The sequence below is a fragment of the Danio rerio genome, chromosome 16 (genome assembly GCF_049306965.1).
Source record: "Danio rerio strain Tuebingen ecotype United States chromosome 16, GRCz12tu, whole genome shotgun sequence".
Classification (NCBI taxonomy): domain Eukaryota; kingdom Metazoa; phylum Chordata; class Actinopteri; order Cypriniformes; family Danionidae; genus Danio; species Danio rerio.
In genome coordinates, this window is record NC_133191.1 from 35747036 (window position 1) to 35770000 (window position 22965).

The 22965-nt window shown below is 35.6% G+C and overlaps 2 protein-coding genes across 18 annotated transcripts in view; both read left to right on the forward strand.

The window, feature by feature from the left end:
- LOC137487924 (uncharacterized) overlaps window positions 1–22965 on the forward strand; it is a 410987-nt gene that overhangs the window by 267454 nt on the left and 120568 nt on the right. For 3 of the 17 annotated variants that reach the window (XM_073926264.1, XM_073926265.1, XM_073926263.1), the window contains one exon: window positions 15775–16790. The exons of 12 other annotated variants lie outside the window; for them this stretch is intronic. In XM_073926264.1, the coding sequence (XP_073782365.1) occupies window positions 15775–15807 (33 nt within the window). In that variant the 3' untranslated portion in view covers window positions 15808–16790. Of the gene's footprint in view, window positions 1–15774; window positions 16791–22965 lie in introns of those variants that run through there. 2 more of the 17 variants (XM_073926266.1, XM_073926267.1) reach the window with 1 other exon arrangement.
- pou3f2b (POU class 3 homeobox 2b) lies at window positions 17400–20670 on the forward strand. Its single transcript, NM_131160.1, is given in 1 exon segment — window positions 17400–20670. A coding segment is annotated over 1 exon segment (1137 nt). The 5' UTR covers window positions 17400–17439; the 3' UTR covers window positions 18577–20670.

The following is a 22965-nucleotide window of genomic DNA, read 5'->3' on the forward strand; positions in this document are numbered from 1 at the left end:
GGGTGTTTATTTTTTACAGGTGGCAGATAACAAGGATACAATACCAGCCTCTGAGTGAGACCACAGAGAAGAGGCAGCACAAACAAGCTGAAAACTTCCAGCTAAAGAGGCTGCAGGTTTGTTTTTCCGAGTCTGTTTAGGACCGCTAGAGTCACACAGACCTCCACCCTGCCGGTGCATATGGCTAATAATCACACTTTTCAGCACCTCTTCACTCGCTTTGTTGTATCCTCCTTCCTTGTAATCACTTTCTCACTGTGTGTGCGGCTCATAAGCACCGGCCGCTCTCAGCGTGTGTCAGCACTATATGGCGCTGTGTGTGAGAGTGTGTATGTGTGTGTATGTCACAGTAACCAGTGGCTAGAAGCTCAACCGGCCTGCTGCTCACAGAGGGAGTTATATATGTAATTACAGCGTGACCCCTGCTGACCCCGGCCGTCTCGTGTCAGCGGTGTGTGTCGGCCGCACCGCTCCTGCTACCGTCTTGTTAACCAAAATGCCGAGGAGGGGACGCTATTTAGGGGTGAGACATGGACACTCAGCAGAGCATTAGAGCAGTTCACACCGCTTGTCCATCTGCCAGCTCTGACTGAATACACACACACACACACACACACACAAGAGCATTTGAAGTTAATAATTAGGTATAGTTATTTCTCTAGTGAAATCTGATTGGATGAACTTCAGTACAATCAAGGTTGTTGAATAGAGTAGCCCATATACATGCGGTATGTCAATGCATGTCAAATAATACTACAGTAAAATCATTCAAATATGTGTACTTTTAAATATACTTTTAATTTAATAGTTTTAAAGCATTAAAGGGACAAAGTAAAAAAGTTATTAAATTCCGCACAATGAAAACTTTTTATCTTTTCTGCTGAAATAAAGCAATTTTTGCTTTTAACAGATTTGAAGTAGACTTTCACCTTTAAAATTCATGTCCTATTGTACCTGTCATTATATTTTGTAATGGAGTGGAGTAGAATAGAGTGTACAGAAAAGTGTTAGGGGGAAGGTGAGACAGGTGTTTTATCTATCTATCTATCTATCTATCTATCTATCTATCTATCTATCTATCTATCTATCTATCTATCTATCTGTCTGTCTGTCTGTCTGTCTGTCTGTCTGTCTGTCTGTCTGTCTGTCTGTCTGTCTGTCTGTCTGTCTGTCTGTCTGTCTGTCTGTCTGTCTGTCTGTCTGTCTGTTTGTCTGTCTGTCTGTCTGTCGGTCGGTCGGTTGGTCGGTCGGTTGGTCGGTCGGTCGGTCGGTCTTTCTGTCTTTCTGTGTGTGTGCGTGTGTGTGTGTGTGTGTGTGTGTGTGTGTGTGTGTGTGTGTGTGTGTGTGTGTGTGTGTGTGTGTACAATTGAAACCAGAAGTTTACATACACAAAAGGCACATAACCATTTAAAAAAGTCTGATGTAAATGTGACTTAACATTTTCTCTTTTAGGTAAGTTAGGATTATAAAATGTGTTTCTGAATGCTTAATAGCAAAACAATGAGAGAGATATTTTTTGGGAATCTGTTATAACTTTTCTTGAAAGTCAAGTTTACATACAATAAGATGAATATGCAAGGTTTTGGAAGTTTCTGATTGGCTAATTGACAACATTTGAGTTCATTGAAGGCACAAATTATAATAATAATTATTATTGTTATTAATAATAACAACTGTAGAATAGTATTTAAGGAAATCCTCACACACACTGCTTCCTTGTGTGACAGCATGGGGAAATCAATAAGCCAGAATCAACAAAAAAGCCAGATTACAATTTGCTAAATTACACTGGGAAAAGGAATAATTTTTGGAGACATTTCCTGTGGTCTGATGGAACTAAGATTGAACTGTTTGGCCATAATGACCAGTGTTACATTTGGAGGACAAATAGGAAAGCTTACAAGCTTAGGAACACCATCCCAACTGTGAAGTATGGGATGGCAGCATCATGTTGTGGGGCTGTTTTGCTGCAGGAGGGACTGGTCCACTTCACAGCATAGATGGCATCATGAAGAACGAACATTATGTAGAAATACTGCAGAAACATCTCAAGACATCAGCCAGGAAATTTAAACTTGGCCACAAATGGGTCTTCCAAACAGACCATGACCCTAAGCATACTGCTAAATAAGTTAAAATGTGATTTAAGGACAACAGAGTAAATGTGTTTGAGTGGACATCACAAAGCCCTAATCTCAATCCTACAGAAAATTTGTAGGCAGAGTTGAAAAAGCTTGTGGGAGCAAAACAGCCTACAAATCTAACTCAGTTACACCAGTTCTGTGTGGACAAATTATAAGACTTTCTATCAGAAATACTGTGAAGATTTCCTGAATCTGTTACACATAATTTGGGAAATATTTACAGTATATAGTTGGTCAAAATTCTTAGCCCCCCTCTGAATGTTTTTCTCTTTATATATATATATATATATATATATATATATATATATATATATATATATATATATATATATATATATATATATATATATATATATATATATATATATATTCCTTACACCTGTATATTTTCTTTTATTTTCCTATATATTTACTTTTTTAAAACAAAATAATTACAATACAGTAATGCTGTGGAATATTTTTGTATTTTTGAATAGAAATATATTATAGAATATTTAAGGATATAGATAGCATGCCCATCTAAAAAAATAATAGCTTAATAACTAAACTAAAATATGTCAATAAATGTCATTAAAAAATTATTTCATGTCACGGATGTTTAAAACATTGATCATTTGATGACATATTAAAAGTTTTTTCCTTTCAAATATTTAAAAAGCACATGGCAGAATAAGCATTTTCATTTTCCAGTAGTTTCATTTTTCAGTGAATAAATCTTTTAAAATTAATGACGGTCGCTAGAAGATTATTTCAGCCATTTTATAACATATTTTTAAAAATATAATAATAGTGATTTTTTAATTGTGATAATATACCATTTCAAAATTTTTCCGTAAATCTGAATTTTATCAGTTGCTCTAGTCTTCATTGTCATTCAGAAATCATTGAAATATTAGGATTTGATACCGAAGAAAGCATTTCTTATTAATATGATTTTGTGAACAGTTGAGTCGCTTAACATTTTTTACAAAAAAAAAATTCTAAATTTTTATTGTTGAATGAAAAGTTATGAGGACAGCATTTAACATTAAAAAATAATGTATTATCTATTTAATGTGTCCTTGCTAAAGGCAGTCATTTCTGACCAACCATCCTCTTTTAAATGGTAGACGCTTATTTAGCAACTCGTGTGTTTGCGATTAAGGATCAAATCTAGAATATCTCTTCCACTAAAGATAACCACAAACCCTTTTTTTACTTCTAAATCAAAAACCACCATTCTTAAAACCCATATTTCTCCTGAGGGAATCCCCGAGGGAAGCCATGGCTTAAAAATGCTAATTCTCTTTTGCATTTTAGGACTACAAACAGAACAGCTCTATATATTGGCTAATTATATGCAGATCGAGGCATTTTGTGCGGGTTTCTGATGAGAATATAACTTCAGAAGTTCACAACTCCTCACGCAGCCTCAGCCTTTAATAGCTGCTAGCAGCTCCGTGTATCAAAACACAGCATCTCGTTCCTGCCAAAGCTATCAATGGTCCTGTCTATCTTGCTGCGTTTCAGCCCATTGTGTTGTGAATTTGTAATTCTAGGCAATGGTGAATTGCAGTGATTATGTAGCCGTAATTTAACCAGGATGATGTGTTTAATTGAATTGTTGCTCCCTGATGTTCCTCTCTAGCGAGAATGCTGTTGTGTTGACAGATGTGTTTTGTCTGTGAATGCTTGTTGTTGTTTTCTTCCTTTCATCCCTTGCTGTGTACGTCTGTTTGCGCGACTATGCGCTTTCTTCCCGAGTTTGTGACCTTGGATGTTTTCTTTAAATGTTAATGTCTAGACTGATATATTTCTATAGCGTGTGTGCGAGGACATTTTGCACTCGAGTACACAGTGTTGCCTTCATACCATTTTCTTTGGGTTGACGGCTATTTCTTCTGCAAAGTGCAGTGCTGAGAACCTATTTCACTGCAGTCGTCACCCTCCCCCACATCTCTCCATGTAAACACACACTCGCTTTCCTCTCCCTCTTCTTCAGCGCTCTCCCTTTCAGTCTACAGGCTCGTCTTTGCCAGCCCCATCTCTGATATCCACTTTTCTCCACCTTCCCTCTCTCGCCATCACCTTCTTTCTCTCCCGCTCATTTCCCTCCATCTCGGCGGAGGGGCAATTACCCCAGCGTCTCTAAACGCCGGCGATCTGAGCATCCTTGCGCTATGCATTGTCTGCAGCAATTTACCAGCCGCATCTCCAGATGAATGCCTCCATTCACAATTACACCCCCTCCATTAGCTGCTGTCGCTGCTATGTTTGGAGGGGAGGGGGTGTTTGTTGTCTTGTTTTTTCTTTTTTCTTCTTCACGTCTGTAAAAAAAAGCAATTAAATGTGGACAAAGCAAGTGAGGATGGAATCGTGCCCTCTTTCCACTCTTCGAATCAAGAAACTAAGTTTTTAGGCCTCTTTCGCAATGTTTCCTGTTCTTTGCTTGTCTTGGTCTCTTTTTTTGGTGTTTGCATTTGTCTGTGTTTTCACTTTGGCCACATTCACAAAGCAGCAGAAGTTCAAAAAGCCAGTTCAAAAGCATGTCAGTGTTTTACAGGAGTGATCTCCTACACTTTATTTTCTGGTCTCACAACCATATTCTGGTCTCTGTGTTAACAACCATAGTAGACATCTTGTCATCTGTCATGTTGTACAGTGTGAAAGATCCACTCCATGCTGAAAATACTGTGTAGCATGTTTTGGTTATTGATGCGAGGTTTCATCACAGATTTCAACATGAGCTGTGTGCCATCTGAAGTTTTAGGTTTAGATGCTGTCTTTGACTAGAGTGCCAGACAGATTTGTGGTCTCCATATTTAACTCCTTTGGTTCTGCTCACTTGCCCTGGCCAGGATTCAAACCTGTACTTTCATTACGGCACACTATCAGGAACACTAAAACCCACAGGTCTTTAGTCTAGGTTCTAAGTCTAATAAGAGCTGTGCATGATAAACTTACTTACCTGGCCTGAAGAAGGGCACTACCAGTTGACACCAGGAGCTACAGTCAGTCATGGGAGTGACTGATACATGGGGCTGCAATTTTTAGAAGCCTTGTAAGTGAACCCTACTGACATTCCTGTTTTAAACCCACTATGGGACGGGCAAGAAATACTGAAAGAAATATGACGCATGTCTCATCTTAAGTTGTAAGTCCAATCACTATCTTTGGCTGAGCTCCAGATTGTTTGGTGGTCTCCACATACAACTTAAATTCCAGAAATCTTGGGACATATAAACAATAAAACAGTAAAATCAAGAATATTAAATTTGTTTATTTTCTTGAACTTTTATTTTTAATTGTCAAAAGTAAAAATGAAAGAATGCCAATGTTTTTAGTAAAAAAATTAATTGTTTTCTGGATTTTTTTTTTTTTTTTTTTTTTTTTTTTTTTTTGATGTCTGAAACAGCCCAAAAATAGTGGGACAGGCACTGTGTCACTTTAACTTTACTTTAAATATAAAGTTTAATAATCTGGAAATTGATGACTTAGTTTTCAATAGGACACAGACAAGTGTCTCCATTCTATGTCTACAAAACCAAGCTGCTGTAACACCTGCAGAATTAGACTTTGTCTAATAACCACAGATTTACTGTGAAAGACATCATCTTGATGTTTGCTTTCTGCGGCTGTTGCTCATGAAAGTCTGGATGGTCACTCTGAACTTTGAGAATGAGTTCTCAATGTCTGTTTTTCTTAGAAACTAGCTAACATATGAACCCAACACACAACTCTCTTCTGTTTTTAATGATCCAAGATCAGTTCTGGCCCTGAGAACCAGCAGCATCCCTACTGCACACAACCGATGTACAGCTTTCACCATCAACAACAAGTCAAGTGGCATTTCTTGATGCAGCAGCTGACTGTGATCAGTCGCAGTTTATTTTTCTCCTGAATTCATGTGGCTTTATTAAACAGTACAACAAAACAGTTTTTCATGCAGTGTCATCTGAGGCTAAAGGTGAAGCACATTCAGCTGAGGTTTCGTCTATACAGATTTTTTTATTTTCATTTGATTTACTCAATGTTGACTGTTGGTGAAAGAAAAATTAGTTGTTATTTTGCATTGATAAATGTGGTTTTTTCAGTTTGTTTGACAGTTCTCTAATTACTTTTTGCACAAAATAATAAGCCATGATTTTGCTTTACTTACAAAGACTGAGATGCTCATTTTATATTCAACTGCCAAGTCCTGCTTTATCGCCAATTTGCCTGCTTATTGTGGTCTGTTTCAAAACTGTTTCATTTGGATATTCTGTGATCTTTTCACTTTTAATTGACCACTGTCCCAACTTTTTTGGAATGTATTGTTGGCATCAAAATCAAAGTATTTTCATATTTCCAGAATGCCATTCATTTACTCACTAAAACCCTTGAAATCTTTTCTTTGTACTTTTATCAATTTAATTTGTAAAAAACATTGTAAAGAAAATCAGCAAATTGCATATTATTGTTTTTATTGCATTTAAAAAAATCTCCTAGCATGCCTGTTATGTCTAGGGGGTAGGGTCCAACTGGATTTTCGAGGACAAGGAAGGACTTTAATGCATAATTATTACTAGCTGCCTTCTCTTTCATTTATTCCCATCTGGGTCATGGCACCAATATAACCTTTCTACTAAATGCTTTGATAATAATAACCTTTCTACTAAAAAGATTTGATTTTGGAAGTTTTATTCTTGGCAAATGTGGTGAAACTGCCATTTTGAATATATCCATTTTTTATATTTACTTTAGTCACTGTATGTATGATTACACATTATAGTCACAAATTAAAAAACAACTTGTCTTCAGTTGCATGTTCATACAGACGCTGTTCTATATTAGTGCCTCTATTATAACCTGCTGTGTGGGCAAGACATTTCCACACGAGCCTATCAAGAAATGTGATTGTTAACATAGGCTTTGTATTGTTCTTGAATTTTTACTGTCCCATCATACATCTGACTGGTCAATGATGTAAGGCAATTCATGCTGATGACATCCCAGCTCTTAAATAACATTGAAGTTACAGTGTGGCAGCTTGGATTGCAATGAGTGATTTAGTATTCCAATAAATCATTGAAACAATCTAATTTCCTATAGATTTCAATTTCCTCTGAACAGATCGGCATTGATCGATTTCAGGTATAGGAGCATGTCAGGCCTCTCTCTCAAGACTTTGTGCTGAAGGATTGTTGCAGGAAAGAGAGCTGCTTATTTTGAGATCTGGACATGAGGAGCCTTCTTTGCAAATATAGATATGACAAGACTAAAACCGAATCTTATTTCCTCTAGTAGAAGCTTAAATGATGTTGGTTCAAAATGTTTCTGATAATGAAAGCAATAAATAACTAAAGTACTTATAATTCAACTTCTTTAAATAATTTTTAATCTAATTCAGAGCGATTGCTTATTATTTGTGTATTAGTTAAAGTTAGATTTATTGTTATATGACTTTTGGTGCCAATATGCACTACCATTGAAAGGTTTGAAGTTATTAAGAAGTTGCTGATATGGATGCTATCAACCGATAATCACATTTCCCGCCTCAATCGCTACTCGTTGATCTGGCTGATCTCATAAACCAATCACAAGTGTTTGTTTACAGGTTTACAAGCAGAGGAAGATGCATCCGGTTTATGCTCCTGGGTTACGCATCAGCAGCACTACAACACATGAGCAATGCTTCCAAATTGCATTATTAGTCATTTTTCTTAAAATTTTTTATCTGTTTTATCTATTTTATTTTTGTAAAGCTGCTTCTGACCATTACATGTATGCAACATTCTTAATTTATTATCTTAAATAAGGCAAGATCTCAAAATGGCAAAGTTATAAAAAGCTTGAAGCATCAGAATCGGTACACGGTATTGGCCGATCCACATGACAAGAAATCGGTACTCGGTATCGGCTGCAAAAATCCTTATCGGAGCATCCATAGTTGCTGATATTTTGTTCAGCCCTATTTTTAATTGTTAAAAACTATTTTAATGTAATTTTTACTTTACATTCATTAATAAATCCAGAAAAAAGTTACAGAATTAATAAAAATTTAATTAATAGTTTCTTGAACACTTAATTAGCATATTAGAATGTTTTCAAAAGCATTTTGTGACATTGAGGACTAGTAATTGGTTCCATTTTGTTCCATATTGTCATTTCAGGAATGATTTATTTCTTTAAATATATTACAATGAAAAAAGATTATTACACATTTTATTAATATTGTGTATTATCGAAGTATTTTGATCAAATAAATCTAGTTGGGAATAAGAAAATATTCAAATATATGCATAATACCTAACTTTTCTCTGACTTTTTTCATGATTTCATGAATTTAGATTAAAAGCTTACTGTTTGTGTAGTATTAGTTAAAGTTAGATTTATTTTTATATGAACTTTGGTGCTAATATACACTACTGTTGAAAGGTTAGGGGTTATTAAGAAGTAACTTATATTTTATTCAGCTTTATTTTCAATTAAAAAGAAACAGTTTTAATGTAATTTTCACTTTGCATTCATCAATAAATCCAGAAAAACTCAATTAAAAATTTATATAATTTATCAAAAGGTAATTATTACTTTCTTGAACACTTAGTTAGCATATTAGAATGATTTCTAAAGCATTATGTGACATTAAGGACTAGTAATTAATGCAGTTAATTCTGTTTTGTCATCTCAGAAACAAATTACTTCAAATATATTACAATTTAAAAGGTTATTACACATTTTACTAATATTGTTCATTATCACAGTATTTTTGATCAAATAAATCTAGTTGGGCATAAGAAAATCTTCAAATATATGCATAATACCAAACTATTAAACAGTAGTCTACCTTTTCTGTGACTTTTTTCGTGATTTTAATAATTTATGTGACTTCTTTTGACAGGACTGTTTGAATGTTATATAGTTGGGTTGAAATAGGATGAGAAATTACCCCAGGTGCATTTGAACTGGTCATCTTGCAAATATGCAAGACCACAGAAAACATACTGAAACATGTGGACCAGCTTCCAAGCCATGTCTCTGTATTTTTATTGATTGTTTATCTTCAGCATAACTGGCATGCAAGATTTATGTTGATTGGCATTGCATTACGAGGATCAAGGAAATCCCTTGATGGTTCAAAGTTCAGTAATATAGGCAAGATCTTTATCAATACATAAATCAGCAAAAAACCATGTGCAGCACCTTGTAATTCATGTGGGTGAGACACTTTCAGAGATGTTTTCTCCTCTGTGATGGAGTAAAGGTACATATCGGTTTATGTAGTGGAAGGCTGTATATCAGGTTTTGAATGTGTTGGGAGGCTGTTCGCCGTCTCTCCTCTGGTTCTTCCCCCAGAGGCAGGAGCCTTATGGATCGCAGGAACGAGGAGGAGAAATAAATTGGAGAGTAGGATAAATCGATGCTTGACGGAGAGGCAAATAGACCTTCCAACCTCAGTCCAAACGCAGAGCTTTGGTTATTTTCCTTAGGGCTGTATTGGATTGGTTGACGAAGGCTGAGGAGAGGGCTCAGGCAAGTCTTGGCCTACAAATGATGTCCTTTGTTTTGTCCATTAACGTCTAGAGCACCTTTAGCATTTTGGGGTGGACACTGGTCCGTGAATGGGGGAAGGGTGTCTGGAGTTTTAAACAGCAATGATGTTTGCTGGGCTTCATTTTACTGTACAGCAAATTCTTGAATCTTTCTATATGCAATGAAATCTTTGAATTTCGTCCTTGGGGATCCTACGAAATTCATTCAAAGCATGATTCGAACCTCATATGTAGTAGAGCTGACACTTAAATCACTACAGTAAACATCAAGCAACACACTCTATATCAACTGTTGCAAGGTGGTCTCAGCTACAGAGCAAACTTGGAAAAGGTCAAACTTTAGTGAGTCACTATGTGCATGGATTTGTTTGCTTGTGCATGAATATGTTTCTTTATTTAACCAGATAAAAAACCCAGTGAGATCAAGATCTCATTTACAAGGGTGACCTGGCCAAGAGGTCTGCAACACCAATTTATAATAATAATAATAATAATAATAATAATAATAATAATAATAATAAAAAGGAAATTTATATATAAAAATACAGTTTAGTTGTTCAGCTTCGCCACATTTCAATATATTAAAAACACATACAATGAAGAAATGCAAAGCAAGTTCTTGTTGTTTGGCCTATAAAGGTATAATTCATGATATTTAAAAACTCACAAATCTATAAATAACTGTAATAAATAAAAATAATAATAATAAATTACCTGAAAAGCTTCAATAAAAATATCTGATTGGTGTTTTAAAGTTATCAGTGTTTGCAACAATTTAAGTTTGAGGTGATAAATAAGGAATTTTTGTATTTGTGAACAACCATCACTTCTGCATAAATATCAAAAATATCATCTGACTTTATGTCTCTAGTTTGCTGAAGATGGCCAGGTAGGCAGCCTTTTGTGTATTTATGTGATGATTTAAACCGTAGCATGCAAAGTGTTACTATTAAAAGCATTGCAGACCATTTATAACCCCTCTCCCAATTCGCACATATCCACCCTACGTCTATGATTTACATGGAAACAATTCCTATTTGAATTTTCAGAGATAACTTTTAACATTAATCCAAACTTGCAGTGTTGCTCCACCGTGGGGTTCTGCTGTAGTATTGATGTTTCAATTAGAACAGCGTTACATACCGCCGCTGCCTCGTAACACGGTGCGTCTCCTACCATCTGCTGCACTTCCACATATGAAGAACGAGACGCATGGGGCTAATCGAGCTGCACATGAGCGATGGGACCAGGAGCTCCTTCACATCTCTATAAAGCCTGAGAGGAGTCTGAAGTTCTGGAATCTCAGGTATAGCCAACTACTAGGCAACTAAGGATTACTTGTTGCCACTTGAGAGATATATTTCAGGATTGTACGTTTGAAACTTTGAGATTTTAGAGGTGTTACCAAAGAGGCATTTACATGACAATGAAAACTAAAATCTGATTTTTTAGTTTTTTTTTTTCATTTTGGCCATTTGTTTACACAACAACTCTATCAGAATGCTACATTCTGAAAATAGGTAATCATTTTCTTTTTTGATTACATACTAGCAGTTACGGTGCTCAGCATAAGTGAGTACACCCCATTTTGAAAATGAATATTATTATCCATTTCTCAGTGAATATAGGCAATGTATTTTTGTGCATTTAAACAAAACTGATTTATTGAACAGATACATTTATTAAAATAATGTTTTAGTCACCAAACATATTTAGAAATTGTAAGATAATACAATTAAATTCAAGCAAAATATTGCAAAAAAAATTTCAGTTACATTTTTATTAGCTTCTCTTGATTTTTCCTATTTTAAATTTGTATTTTATATATTTCTATAACATATTTTTGGTTGTACTAGTTTTTTGGACCGTTACCGTTTTTATTTTGTTAGATAAGCTCCAGATGTGGCTTCAGTACTGACTAATCTAATGAATATGCACATATAATATAATATTGTATACAATATAATACAATATAATATTGTATAGCTTCCTATTAAAAATATTCATTTAAAAGATAGATTTGTGAGGGGTGTATATATGCTTATACAGTTGAAGTCAGAATTATTAGCCCCCTTTTTATTTTATTTTTATATATTTTTTATATTTATATTTTTTATATAGCCCTTTTAAGCTATTTTTTTCGATAATCTACAGAACAAACCATTGTTATACAATAACTTGACTAATTACCCTAACCTGCCTAGTTCACCCTATTAACCTAGTTAAGCCTTTACATTTCACTTTAAGCTGTATAGAAGTGTCTTGAAAAATATCAAGTAAAATATTATTTGCTGTCATCATGACAAAGATAAAATAAATCAGTTATTAGAAAACTATGTAATTTTTAAAACTATTATGTTTAGAAATGTGCTGAAACAATCTTCCCTCCATTAAACAAAAATTGGGGAAAAAAATAAACAGGGGTGCTAATAATTCAAGGGGGCTAATAATTCTGACTTCAACTGTATATGACAAGCACTGTACATCTCTGAATGTGTTACATACTGTATATCTCTAGCGTTTATTGCATAAAATGCAATGATTTTTCCACCATTTATAAAATAGTTAGCTGTCTGTTCATTCATCCCATTACCATTAAGTTTTGACCTTTATTCTGACTCATGTTGGTGAAAATGTTTGCTTGTTTACAAGGTATTGCTGTTATTATTGGCCACTCGGTAAATTGCATCATATGTCAAAATATTTAGTGATTAATTAAAATATAAATAAGCTATTTTTAAATAGCAGAAAGTACTTAGCACATATAAAGAGATAGTTCACCCCAAATTTAACATTTTGTTCCAAAATAAGATATTTAGAAAAATGTTTGAAACCTGTAACCGTGGTCTTTCATAAAATTAGTTTTTCCTATGGATATCAATAGTTTCAGATGTCTAACATTCATTAGTTTATTTCATTTTCGGCTAAGTCCATTTATTAATTTGTAGTCGCCACCGCGGAATGAACCGACAACCTATCCAGCACATGCTTCACGCAGCGGATACCTTTCCAGCTGCAACCCATCACTGTGAAACACCCATACACACTCATCTCATTCACACACTCATACACTACAGATAATTTTAGCTTACCCAATTCACCTGTATCACATGTCTTTGAACTGTGGGGGAAACCGGAGCACCCGGAGGAAACTCATTCGAACACGGGAAGAACATGCAAACTCCACACAGAAATGCCAACCGAAACTCAAACCAGCAACCTTCTTGCTGTGAGGTGACAGCACTACCCACTGCGCCACCGCGCCACCCAGGTGTCTAACATTGTTCATAAAATCTTCTTTTGTGGTCAACAAAAAAAAAATAAATCAAACAGGGTTAGAATAGGGTTCAGTAAATGATGGCAGAATTAACATTTTTGGGTGAACTGTTACTTGAATAGAAGAATTGTTCAAAATCATTTTTCGTTTTTAAATCAAGGTCTCAATAGCGGAATATAATGTAAATTATAGCTCGGTATTTTGGAATCCTTGGCATTTGTTTTTTTGTCCGCAACTTGTTGGTCATTGGAAAGCATGTTGAAGTGATTAAAGGTTTAGATGCTTGATTCAAATTAATACAGGCAGTGAGTCTGCTATTTGGCAGTGTTGTTTATTCTGGAATAAGATTAAATAAAGCACAGTAGATGATTCTTCTCCATGTCATGGGTTGTGGCATTTGATCCTTGCTCTTCTGTGGGAGAAAAACAAATCACTCATTTCTCCAACTGGTCCTGTTCAAAAGGAATGATTCAGAGGCTCTGAAGATGCTCGAGTCGCTTTTGGTGCGTGGACGGATCTCATAACAGGTCTCCACTTAGCCTCACAGGGGTGGTCTCTTGCGCCCCCCACAATGGATGCAGACAATCGGTAACCAATTGTAGTGGGGGACAGATTTAACGATGTCTTTGTGTGGATTAATTGCTTGGGATTACTGGAATCTCGGTGCAAGACCTGTTCAACAAGAGCTGTATAAGGATACTCCCCCACTGACAGAGATAGTTCTCTCCGTACATGCATATGTGCGTTTTTTTTTTTATATCTAAAACGAATTCACTTTTTTTTGGAATAAAACTATAAAAATTTTATGGTGTGCGAGTTAGAAGCTATACATTGCCTTTGAGGGGACCAGTTATTTGCACTTTTAAATAACGAATCTATAGTTTTTTTTATTGTTTGTTTTTTGCTGTGATATCATATATGAACCATCTAGCCATATAAGAACCATTTAGACAATATAGAAACCATTTATATTCATATAAAAAACATTCCTATGCAGAGAATGTGTCTAAGTTTTTTAAAGAACCAACTTTTCTTTATGCTAAAGGTTTCTAACTAACAATTTTGTAGGATGGAATAGTTCCACAGATATTTTTCATGTAACCATTGAATTTTAAAGGAATTGTAAATAAAGCTAAAGCTATAGATTTCCTGAGGTTATGTATCCCAGTTTGCTACAATAAAATAATATAGTATTAATATCGGTTAAGGTAAATGCTTCTTAAAAATATATATCAAAATGTTTAAAAGCTAGCATTTATATTTTAGCAATATAATTTATTTTGACACACCGACCTATGCATAATAGAGAGGAAAGATTGAGTTAGGTGCTGTTGCCATGGTTACGAATCGCGGTTTGGCAACAGCTTACGACTAACTTGTATTACTTGTAACTTGTTGTACAATAGAAAGCCTTGTTAAAACCTCTGGGCCCTATAGCCTAGCCTGTATGAATAATATGCTATTTTGCTACTCCATCTGTTTTCATCGGAGGACATTTTATTATTCCAAGCTTTTTGCTCCGTCTTGGGTGATCAAAGCGTCAATGATTGGCGTAACTATGAGAAGAGTTTGATTATTGTTTGATTTAAAGCATGTCTTTGTGAAATGTAATTAATTATTTTCAATCAGTATTTGAACATGACCGGGATCTTGTGTGAAAATCCACTGAGGGAAATATGTTGATGTATGGGGAGACAGTTACCTAATTAGACCATAAAAAATGGAATCTTTACAGCATGCGGGTCATATAATTACTGTTAATTTAACGCTCAGATTCTCTGTCATTAATTTTTATTCCCTTAAATGTAGTTTGGCAGCGGCTCCCGGAGCTCAGAAATAGATTTCACTGTATTTGAGAGCGCGCTGGCCCTTCCAAATGAATTACCGTAGACCCCACAGTCCAAATAACAAGACTCGCATCATTTATGCGTTGTTAAGCCATGTAATTGAACGATCCATAGTTTGCATATTATACCATTAAAGTAATGTGCTTTGGTTTTCTCCCAACACGACTATTTAAGCTTCTGTGGCGTTGTGGTAATTCTCTGAATTACAACCTTAATTGCCATAAATGTTCTTTTGATTTGGGTGATTTCACTGTTACGCCACAATGATGTTCATTATTACGCGGATGAATTTCCGGAACGTGTCTTTAAAGTTTCTCCTTTTTTTCTTTTTTAAAACGCCCTTTAACCCCACCTATTATATTCTCTGTTCAGTTTTTTCAGCTTTTATCTTTCTTTTTCTGGCCACTGAATCTTTTTCTATCAAATGTTTCGTCCTGTTTTATACTGGATAGGCAACTGTCATTGCCATGATGACCACACTGTACATTATTAACTTAATAAAAGGCCGACCCCATCTTTTATTGACCCATTTCAAACATACGCGATGTGCATTATAATAATATTAACAAATATAATTATAAACGTTAATACATAAGCTAATTTGATATTTGAAAAAAGTTAACTTTTCCTGTTTTTATATAAGCGAATGCAAGGTTTATTGGGATTTGAACCATGTTTATTATAGGCTATATTGTTACCTAAGTGATGCGTAATTGTACGGCGCTGTACGCCCTGCGTTAAAGTTCATTAGCTGTGCAAATTACACTTTATTTACTACCTTTAAACAGTTCCTTAAAATCAGCTGATCTCTCTGTCTTCCTTGCTCCTTTTTGTCTTTTGTCCATTACCCTTGCTGATTTACGTAGGGCCGTCCAGAGGAGGCGATGCTGGTGACGTATGAGGCGTTGTTTAATTTACTGCTCTCTATAGCAACCAGCAGCGCCGCTGAAAAAATGTCCCCCTCCTCGGACAATGTCGTGTGCTTTTCTTTACAGAGGCTCACAGAGAAGCCAGCTGGTCAGCTTTAGACACCTGCGGTCCCAAACGGCCCACTGTTCCTCTTTGAAATATTCTTTTGACGTGAGTACACCATGCAGACCCCAAAAGAAAAAGTTTTTTTTATTTTCTATTAGGATTTATAGAGACAGTTGTGGTTAAAAGAGAAGCGTAACTGCTTATTTAAAATGTTTGGAATTGCCTAATAATGACTTAGCCTGTTTAATTGTAATTAACATAGAAAACAAAAAAAAAAAGTAAAAAAATACTTAAATACTTACTAGTCAGTTTCCATTGTGTTTAGAAAGTCACTAAGTTTGCAGCACAAGTGCTTCTGATTGTAAATCATGTAACTTCTGTTTAGATAATCGGAATTTTTTTGTTTTATCTAATCAATAAAACGTGGTCTATATATCTAAATAATTTACATATTGTGCCACATTTATGTCTTTATTTAATTATAAAAGTTTTTATAAATCTTATATATAATTTTAGTTTGAAGTATTTTATTTTTACCCATGTGTTTAGTGAACAAGTCTTTTAAATGTTTAATCCTTTACTTCCCTCTCTTATACCAGTTGTTAATTGTTTATGGCATCCAATAATTGTACACTTTATGCTGCTCTTTATTTTTTAAAGTAAAATACAAAATTATATAGCAATATGTCCCGTTTCTCATTCTCTGAGTTCTTTATGCTTTATGATTACATTTATAGTGAATTAAACAAATGAATCATCTGCTTATAAATAAATAGTACTGATTTTGTTTATTTTTCTCTACTTTCGGGGGTTATTATTTTTATTATTTACTTTGTGAAGTTAGTTACCACATTTTTATTCTTTACTAATCTGCTAAAATGATCATTTATTTCTGATCATCAATGTTATTTTGTGACCAAAAATATTATTAATTTAGGCTTTTGTTTATGTCAGCTCTTCAAAATCTAACACTTTAATGAGTCAAGCGCCCATTTTTCCATAAGTTTGTCAAAACCTTTTCACTTTATAGTTAATTTTTTGCAAAAAAAAAAAAAACTCAGAAGATTCTCTGTTAAATTAACAATGTATAAGTATAATTTTCTTAGCTTGACCAGCAAACATTACGCTAGAAAGAATACAAAAGTTTCCCTTTATTTTACGAATAAATCCCAGAACCTGTAAAAACAAAAAACACGTGAAATGACATCATTAAAAAAGTTTTCATATATTTATTTATTTTTCAAATAGATAAATTATAATAAATAATCTACATACATAAAGCTTACAAACATACATAGCTACGCACACAATCACAAATTCCATAAGAGACAAGTTTGAAATAAATTTCTCTCCAAGTTATAAAAATCTTAACCTTTGATGTTCTTCGCCCTGGTCTTGTTGGCCCGTCGGTCCCTCACATTTCAGAGGTGCTGCAGGACACGGAGTTCTTTTGAGGGAAGAAGGCAGTGTTTGTTAAGACTCTCGAGCGTCCAATCAGCTGAAAGCTGCCTCAAAAAAGCGCGTCCATCATCCTTTCTCAGCCAATGAGCGTGGTCGAGAGGCGGAGCTCAGGTGCGCGCCTCTGCGTCCACTTGGCAAAGAGCCTGGGAGACGCCTGTGGCAAAAGAGTAACTGTCAAATGCAAGGTTCCTTTAATAGGAGCGATCAGTCCGGCTCCGAGAGTCATGGCGACTACAGCATCCAATCATTACAATATCCTCACCTCCAGTCCATCTATTGTACACTCGGAGCCTGGAAGCATGCAGCAAGCTACGGCTTACAGGGACGCGCAAACCCTGTTGCAGAGTGACTACTCACTGCAGAGCAACAGTCACCCGCTCAGCCACGCGCACCAGTGGATAACAGCCTTGTCACACGGAGAAGGAGGTCCGTGGTCGTCCAGTCCCCTCGGCGAGCAGGACATCAAGCCAGCGGTGCAGAGCCCCCGGGACGAGATGCACAATTCCAGCAATCTCCAGCATCAGTCGCGGCCACCCCACCTGGTACATCAGACGCACGGGAACCATCACGATTCAAGGGCATGGAGAACAACGACGGCAGCTCACATCCCCAGCATGGCCACATCGAACGGACAGAGCCTTATTTATTCGCAGCCCAGCTTCAGCGTGAACGGTCTCATTCCGGGCAGCGGCCAGGGCATCCACCACCACAGCATGCGCGACGCGCACGAGGACCACCACAGCCCGCATCTCAGCGATCACGGCCATCCACCGTCCCAGCACCAGCACCAGTCGCACCAGAGCCACCACGACCACTCGGACGAGGACACGCCGACCTCGGACGACTTGGAACAGTTCGCCAAACAGTTCAAGCAGAGGAGGATCAAGCTGGGCTTCACGCAGGCGGACGTAGGACTAGCTTTGGGAACGCTCTATGGAAATGTGTTTTCGCAGACCACAATATGCAGGTTTGAGGCCCTGCAACTCAGCTTCAAAAACATGTGCAAGCTCAAGCCTTTGTTGAACAAGTGGTTGGAGGAGGCAGACTCCACATCTGGAAGCCCCACGAGCTTGGACAAGATAGCAGCGCAGGGGAGGAAACGGAAAAAGAGGACTTCCATCGAGGTAAGCGTCAAAGGGGCTTTGGAGAGCCATTTCCTTAAGTGCCCAAAGCCAGCCGCGTCGGAAATTACTTCACTGGCGGACAGTCTGCAGTTGGAAAAAGAGGTAGTGAGGGTTTGGTTTTGTAACAGGAGACAGAAAGAAAAACGGATGACTCCTCCCGGCGGACCTCTACCGGGTACCGAGGACGTATACGGAGACACGCCGCCGCATCACGGGGTTCAGACGCCAGTTCAGTGAGGGGGGAGAGAAAAAACACTCAAAAAACACTTACAAAACAAGGACATATCTTATCATATTGACTGCTTCAGTCTTCATTTATGATTATGTTCACATTGGAACTATCCAAAGTGAAAGCAGCTGCGGTTTAGACTACTGAGGCGGGCGAGCAGATTATATCCGTCTTCAATGTTTCTCAAAATTCGTAGGCTACTGCTGCAACAGAGAGGGGGACCGTGCGTTCCCTGCGCGAGCAAAGAGAACGGTTGTTCTGTGAATACCCAGCACTGTGAAAAGACGCAGTTTTAAGGTGTAACCCTACTATTTATCAAACACTTTGAGACGAGCGAAATGTCCCTCAAACGCGAGCATGGGTGTCCCATAGCCAGTTGTTTACATCGAGACGCATTCACTGCATTTGCTTTTGCAGGCTTAGCCTGAAAAGTGACTAGTGCTGCAGCATTTGACAAATACACGCCATTTTTACTTTTGTTGTGGGCGACTGAAGGTGAACATCGATTCTACTGGAAAACAACATCAGTGTGACATGCATCTATCTACAGTATTTGACTATTTATTTTGATCAAAAGGCCTTTAAACGTTTAATATTATTATTATTATTATTATTATTATTATTATTATTATTATTATCATTATTATCAGGCTATTTTAGATACATTATATTTACTTATAGAAACACAGTGATGAGGTGCAAGGTCACACTAAGCAGATGTTGTAGTCTTGGCGCCAAGAAATTAGTCACACACAATTGATTCTAGTCTCTTCTAGTCTCCGTTTTATCAATACGGATGCTCTAAATTGAAAAGAAATCAAAAGAAACTTCCAGCATCGAGCTGCAGACAGGTCGCCGAAGGGCTAGAGAAAGAAACCTGGCATTTTTCTTCGATAAAAGACGAATCACCATAAAATACAATTGTTTGACAGGACTCCACACAGTGCTGTAAATATTGTATAATTTTTAAAGGACATAGCTACGTTATTCTCTCACTTGAGCACTTTTTCGTATTATTTTGAATTGGGGAAATATTTTAGAGGTTTTGGTTTATTTTTATTTGGGTCTCGATTTGTTTTGACATTAGAGTTGGTCTATTTTGCCTTTATATTTATAGTCATTTTAGCCGAATATTGCTTGCTATCTCTCGCGTGAGTCAGTTGCTTTTTAACCCACATTCAGCTGCTTTTTTATAAATTAATGAGCTGACTTTACTATATGTTTATGTATAGTAAACAATGTTCAGTTTTCAACAATGTTAGCACTATTTTCTACCCAACGAATTCAATATTATATATCTCAAACATTTGAATGTCTTTTTTAATTATTTTGAAATAGAGGTTATTTACACAGTATTGTGGAGAATGGGAAAAGCAAATGATGTGACATGCAATATTTTCATTTCAAGTCAAATAATTCTTCATTGGTCCATATGACAAAGCGGTTTTTGTGTATTTTATAATTTCATCAAGCATATCAATCGGAAACACAAGCACTATTATTGTCATTATTGCTGTTATTATTATTATTATTATTATTATTATTATTATTATTATTATTATTAAATAGTCTCCACGTTTACCCAATAACGGATCTAAGGATACTTGGGTTTTTGATTGATCAGTTTAGTTTTCTTTGTATTTTTTTTTTCTTGTGTGTTTTGTAATTATTCGTTGTGTTAGTCCCGCTTCGCCTTTATAGGGACACGATGCAGTGATGATTTACTGAAAATGTAAACACTGGAATATTTGGAAAAATGGGAATATTTTTCCCAGTGGCTTGCTATACGTGTGTAAATACAGCAATCAGAAATTATTATTATTTTTATTTTCTTATTGTATTATTTTTGGTTACATTTTAATTCATATTTTTAATGTAAATCTATTTCACTGAAATTCCAGGGACATCTGTTTTTATCTTTTTGTTTTGTTCCTTAAAAGAATCATTTACATAGATTAATTGATCAAACTGTCATGTAATTCAAAGACTGTGGGAGCTATTTATTTGTCGTTTTATTTCCTCTGTCAGAAAGACTCCATCAAACGTTGAACTGGATGAAATTGTGGGTATAATAAAATGCGCAGAGGTTGTGATAGAAATTTGATTTTGTAGTATATGCTGTTTTTTTCTGAATCGAAGTATAAAACTGACATTACATGTCGTCGGGTGTGAAAACAACGCGGGTAAAGCCTGATTTTCTAATGTCACATTTTGAAACGAAAATATAAAACTGGTAACAAAACAGCAGTGCAAGCGAAATTCCACACGCGTTCAGATTGGCTAATTTGTCACAATCTTAAATGAAATCGAGTTAAAATTTGACCACAAATGCAAACAGAATAATTATTTATTTTCCCCGAAATAGAAAAGAAAAAATAATTAAAACATAGAACACATATCCTGAGATCACTGGTTCACGTGCTGAAATGTGTTCTTGATTCGTCTTCTTGTGTTTCACAAAACTCGCTTATTTATGTGGTAAAACATATTTTACGGTTATTTACAAATAGTAGGCCTATATTTAAAATTAGCAAATTTTGTTAAACAAACAGTTAAGGACGAAGTATTATTATTATTTAATATTTTTGTCAACAAAACGTGGGGCTCGGTTGGCCTTTTTATTGCATTAATTTAATTTGTGTAGCTATATTATTGTTTGCAATTCACTTTTTATATTTGGCTAACTTTTAGCCTCTGTACAAAATCCATATAAAATGTATTAAATTGATAATGTAAAACGTCACGTTGTCTTCATAATATAATTTCTGAATTTTAGCAGGGCTCATAATAGTGAACCGAAATATTTTTGGGGTTGCTTTTTTTTTTTTTGGTGCTCTGCTTTGATGTTTACAGTTAATCCCAGTCTCATTTCCATTTAGAGAATAACTACTATATTTTTCGTAATAATTTCAGTCAAATAAAGCTAGATTTAAGAATGTCAAGTTTCAAAGTGATACAATTTTCTCTATTTTTGTGTAAACCGTGTGTTTTAGGTCTAAATTTGAGGGCACTCATTCCGCGATTGTGTAAAATGGTCATCCTTATCCTGTAGTGCCACCTAGTGAAATTTCATTCCACAACATCTCAAGTAACATTGATTAAATGTAACACCAGGGTTTTCTTCGGGTTCTCTGAATTAAACAGGCGGTGTAGCAATGCTTATTTGAATAGTCTATATTCTACATACCCTGGTTCATGAGAAATCACTGTTCAAAAACATTTTGACTTAAAACACCAAAAGTTTAGTAGTTTATGAACTTCTGATTTTGTTGGTTTGCTGAGGTGACACATGACAAACGGATTGAAAATTGTATTTTGATTTTTGTAAGGGTCCACCAGCTTGAATTTCGTCTGCATCACAGACATAAGCACAAAACTACACATTCTAAACTCAATTTTAGACGGCTTTTCATTTACTCTTTTTATATAAAAGCCATTTAAACCACATGCATGGGAGCTCTTGCATTTTCTGTTTTCAATAATGAAGACTTTTTTCCCTAAAACAATTATTTAATGTATATTTATTTAAATTTTCTTCATAATTATATGAATAAATTAACTATTATAAACTAATTTGCATTAATATGGAGGTAACCTAGTTAGAACACAACCTGTAGTGTGCTGTATTTTTAACAAACCCCTTTTAAAACTTGATTAGGCTTAGGAATGTGTATTAAAATGTAAACCAAAGATCCATGATGGGTACATTTTTTATTAGCAAATAAATTATTTTATGACCACAAAGTTAACCTAACTGCAAATTATTAAAGACATTTAACCTTTTTTTTTTTTTAAGAATGCCGCTCTTAAGCAGTGTTTAGAAAGCCTGCTTGATGTAAAAAAAAATATTCTTCAAACTAGCTTCCTATACAAAAGGTACATGAAAGAGAGAAGGTCAAATGCTTATGGTAAAACCAGCATTGTAGCAGTGCAGAGCCACTTCTAAATTACAGGGTCCAAAGGCAGAGGCAGACAGTGTTATTATGCTTTGTACTGCTGATCTATTTACAGGGGTGTAATGACAGTTTTCTGCGTGTACTGACTAGCAATAGTTGTATAGAAATCAAGAAATCGTTTCATCTAATTAACTGCATCCCTCCAGGTCCTCAGGGCACATTAGAGCTCCTCAGTCCATCATTAAGGCAGACATAAACAATTCATTACATCACTGTTAGTCCAATGAGACTGTCACTGCCGAATGCAATATTAATACACCGTTAACACTCTGAGGGATTAAGATCAGGGAAGTTTTTGACTTTCTGCTGGACCAAATTATTGAATTTCACAATTGGAGATGAAGGACCGTAACCACCTTTGACAAGTCCCCTAGTAAGTAGAAATTATGCAATTTGTTGCAATAAAAAAAAAAAATAAGATTTATCGGTCATATTTTGGGC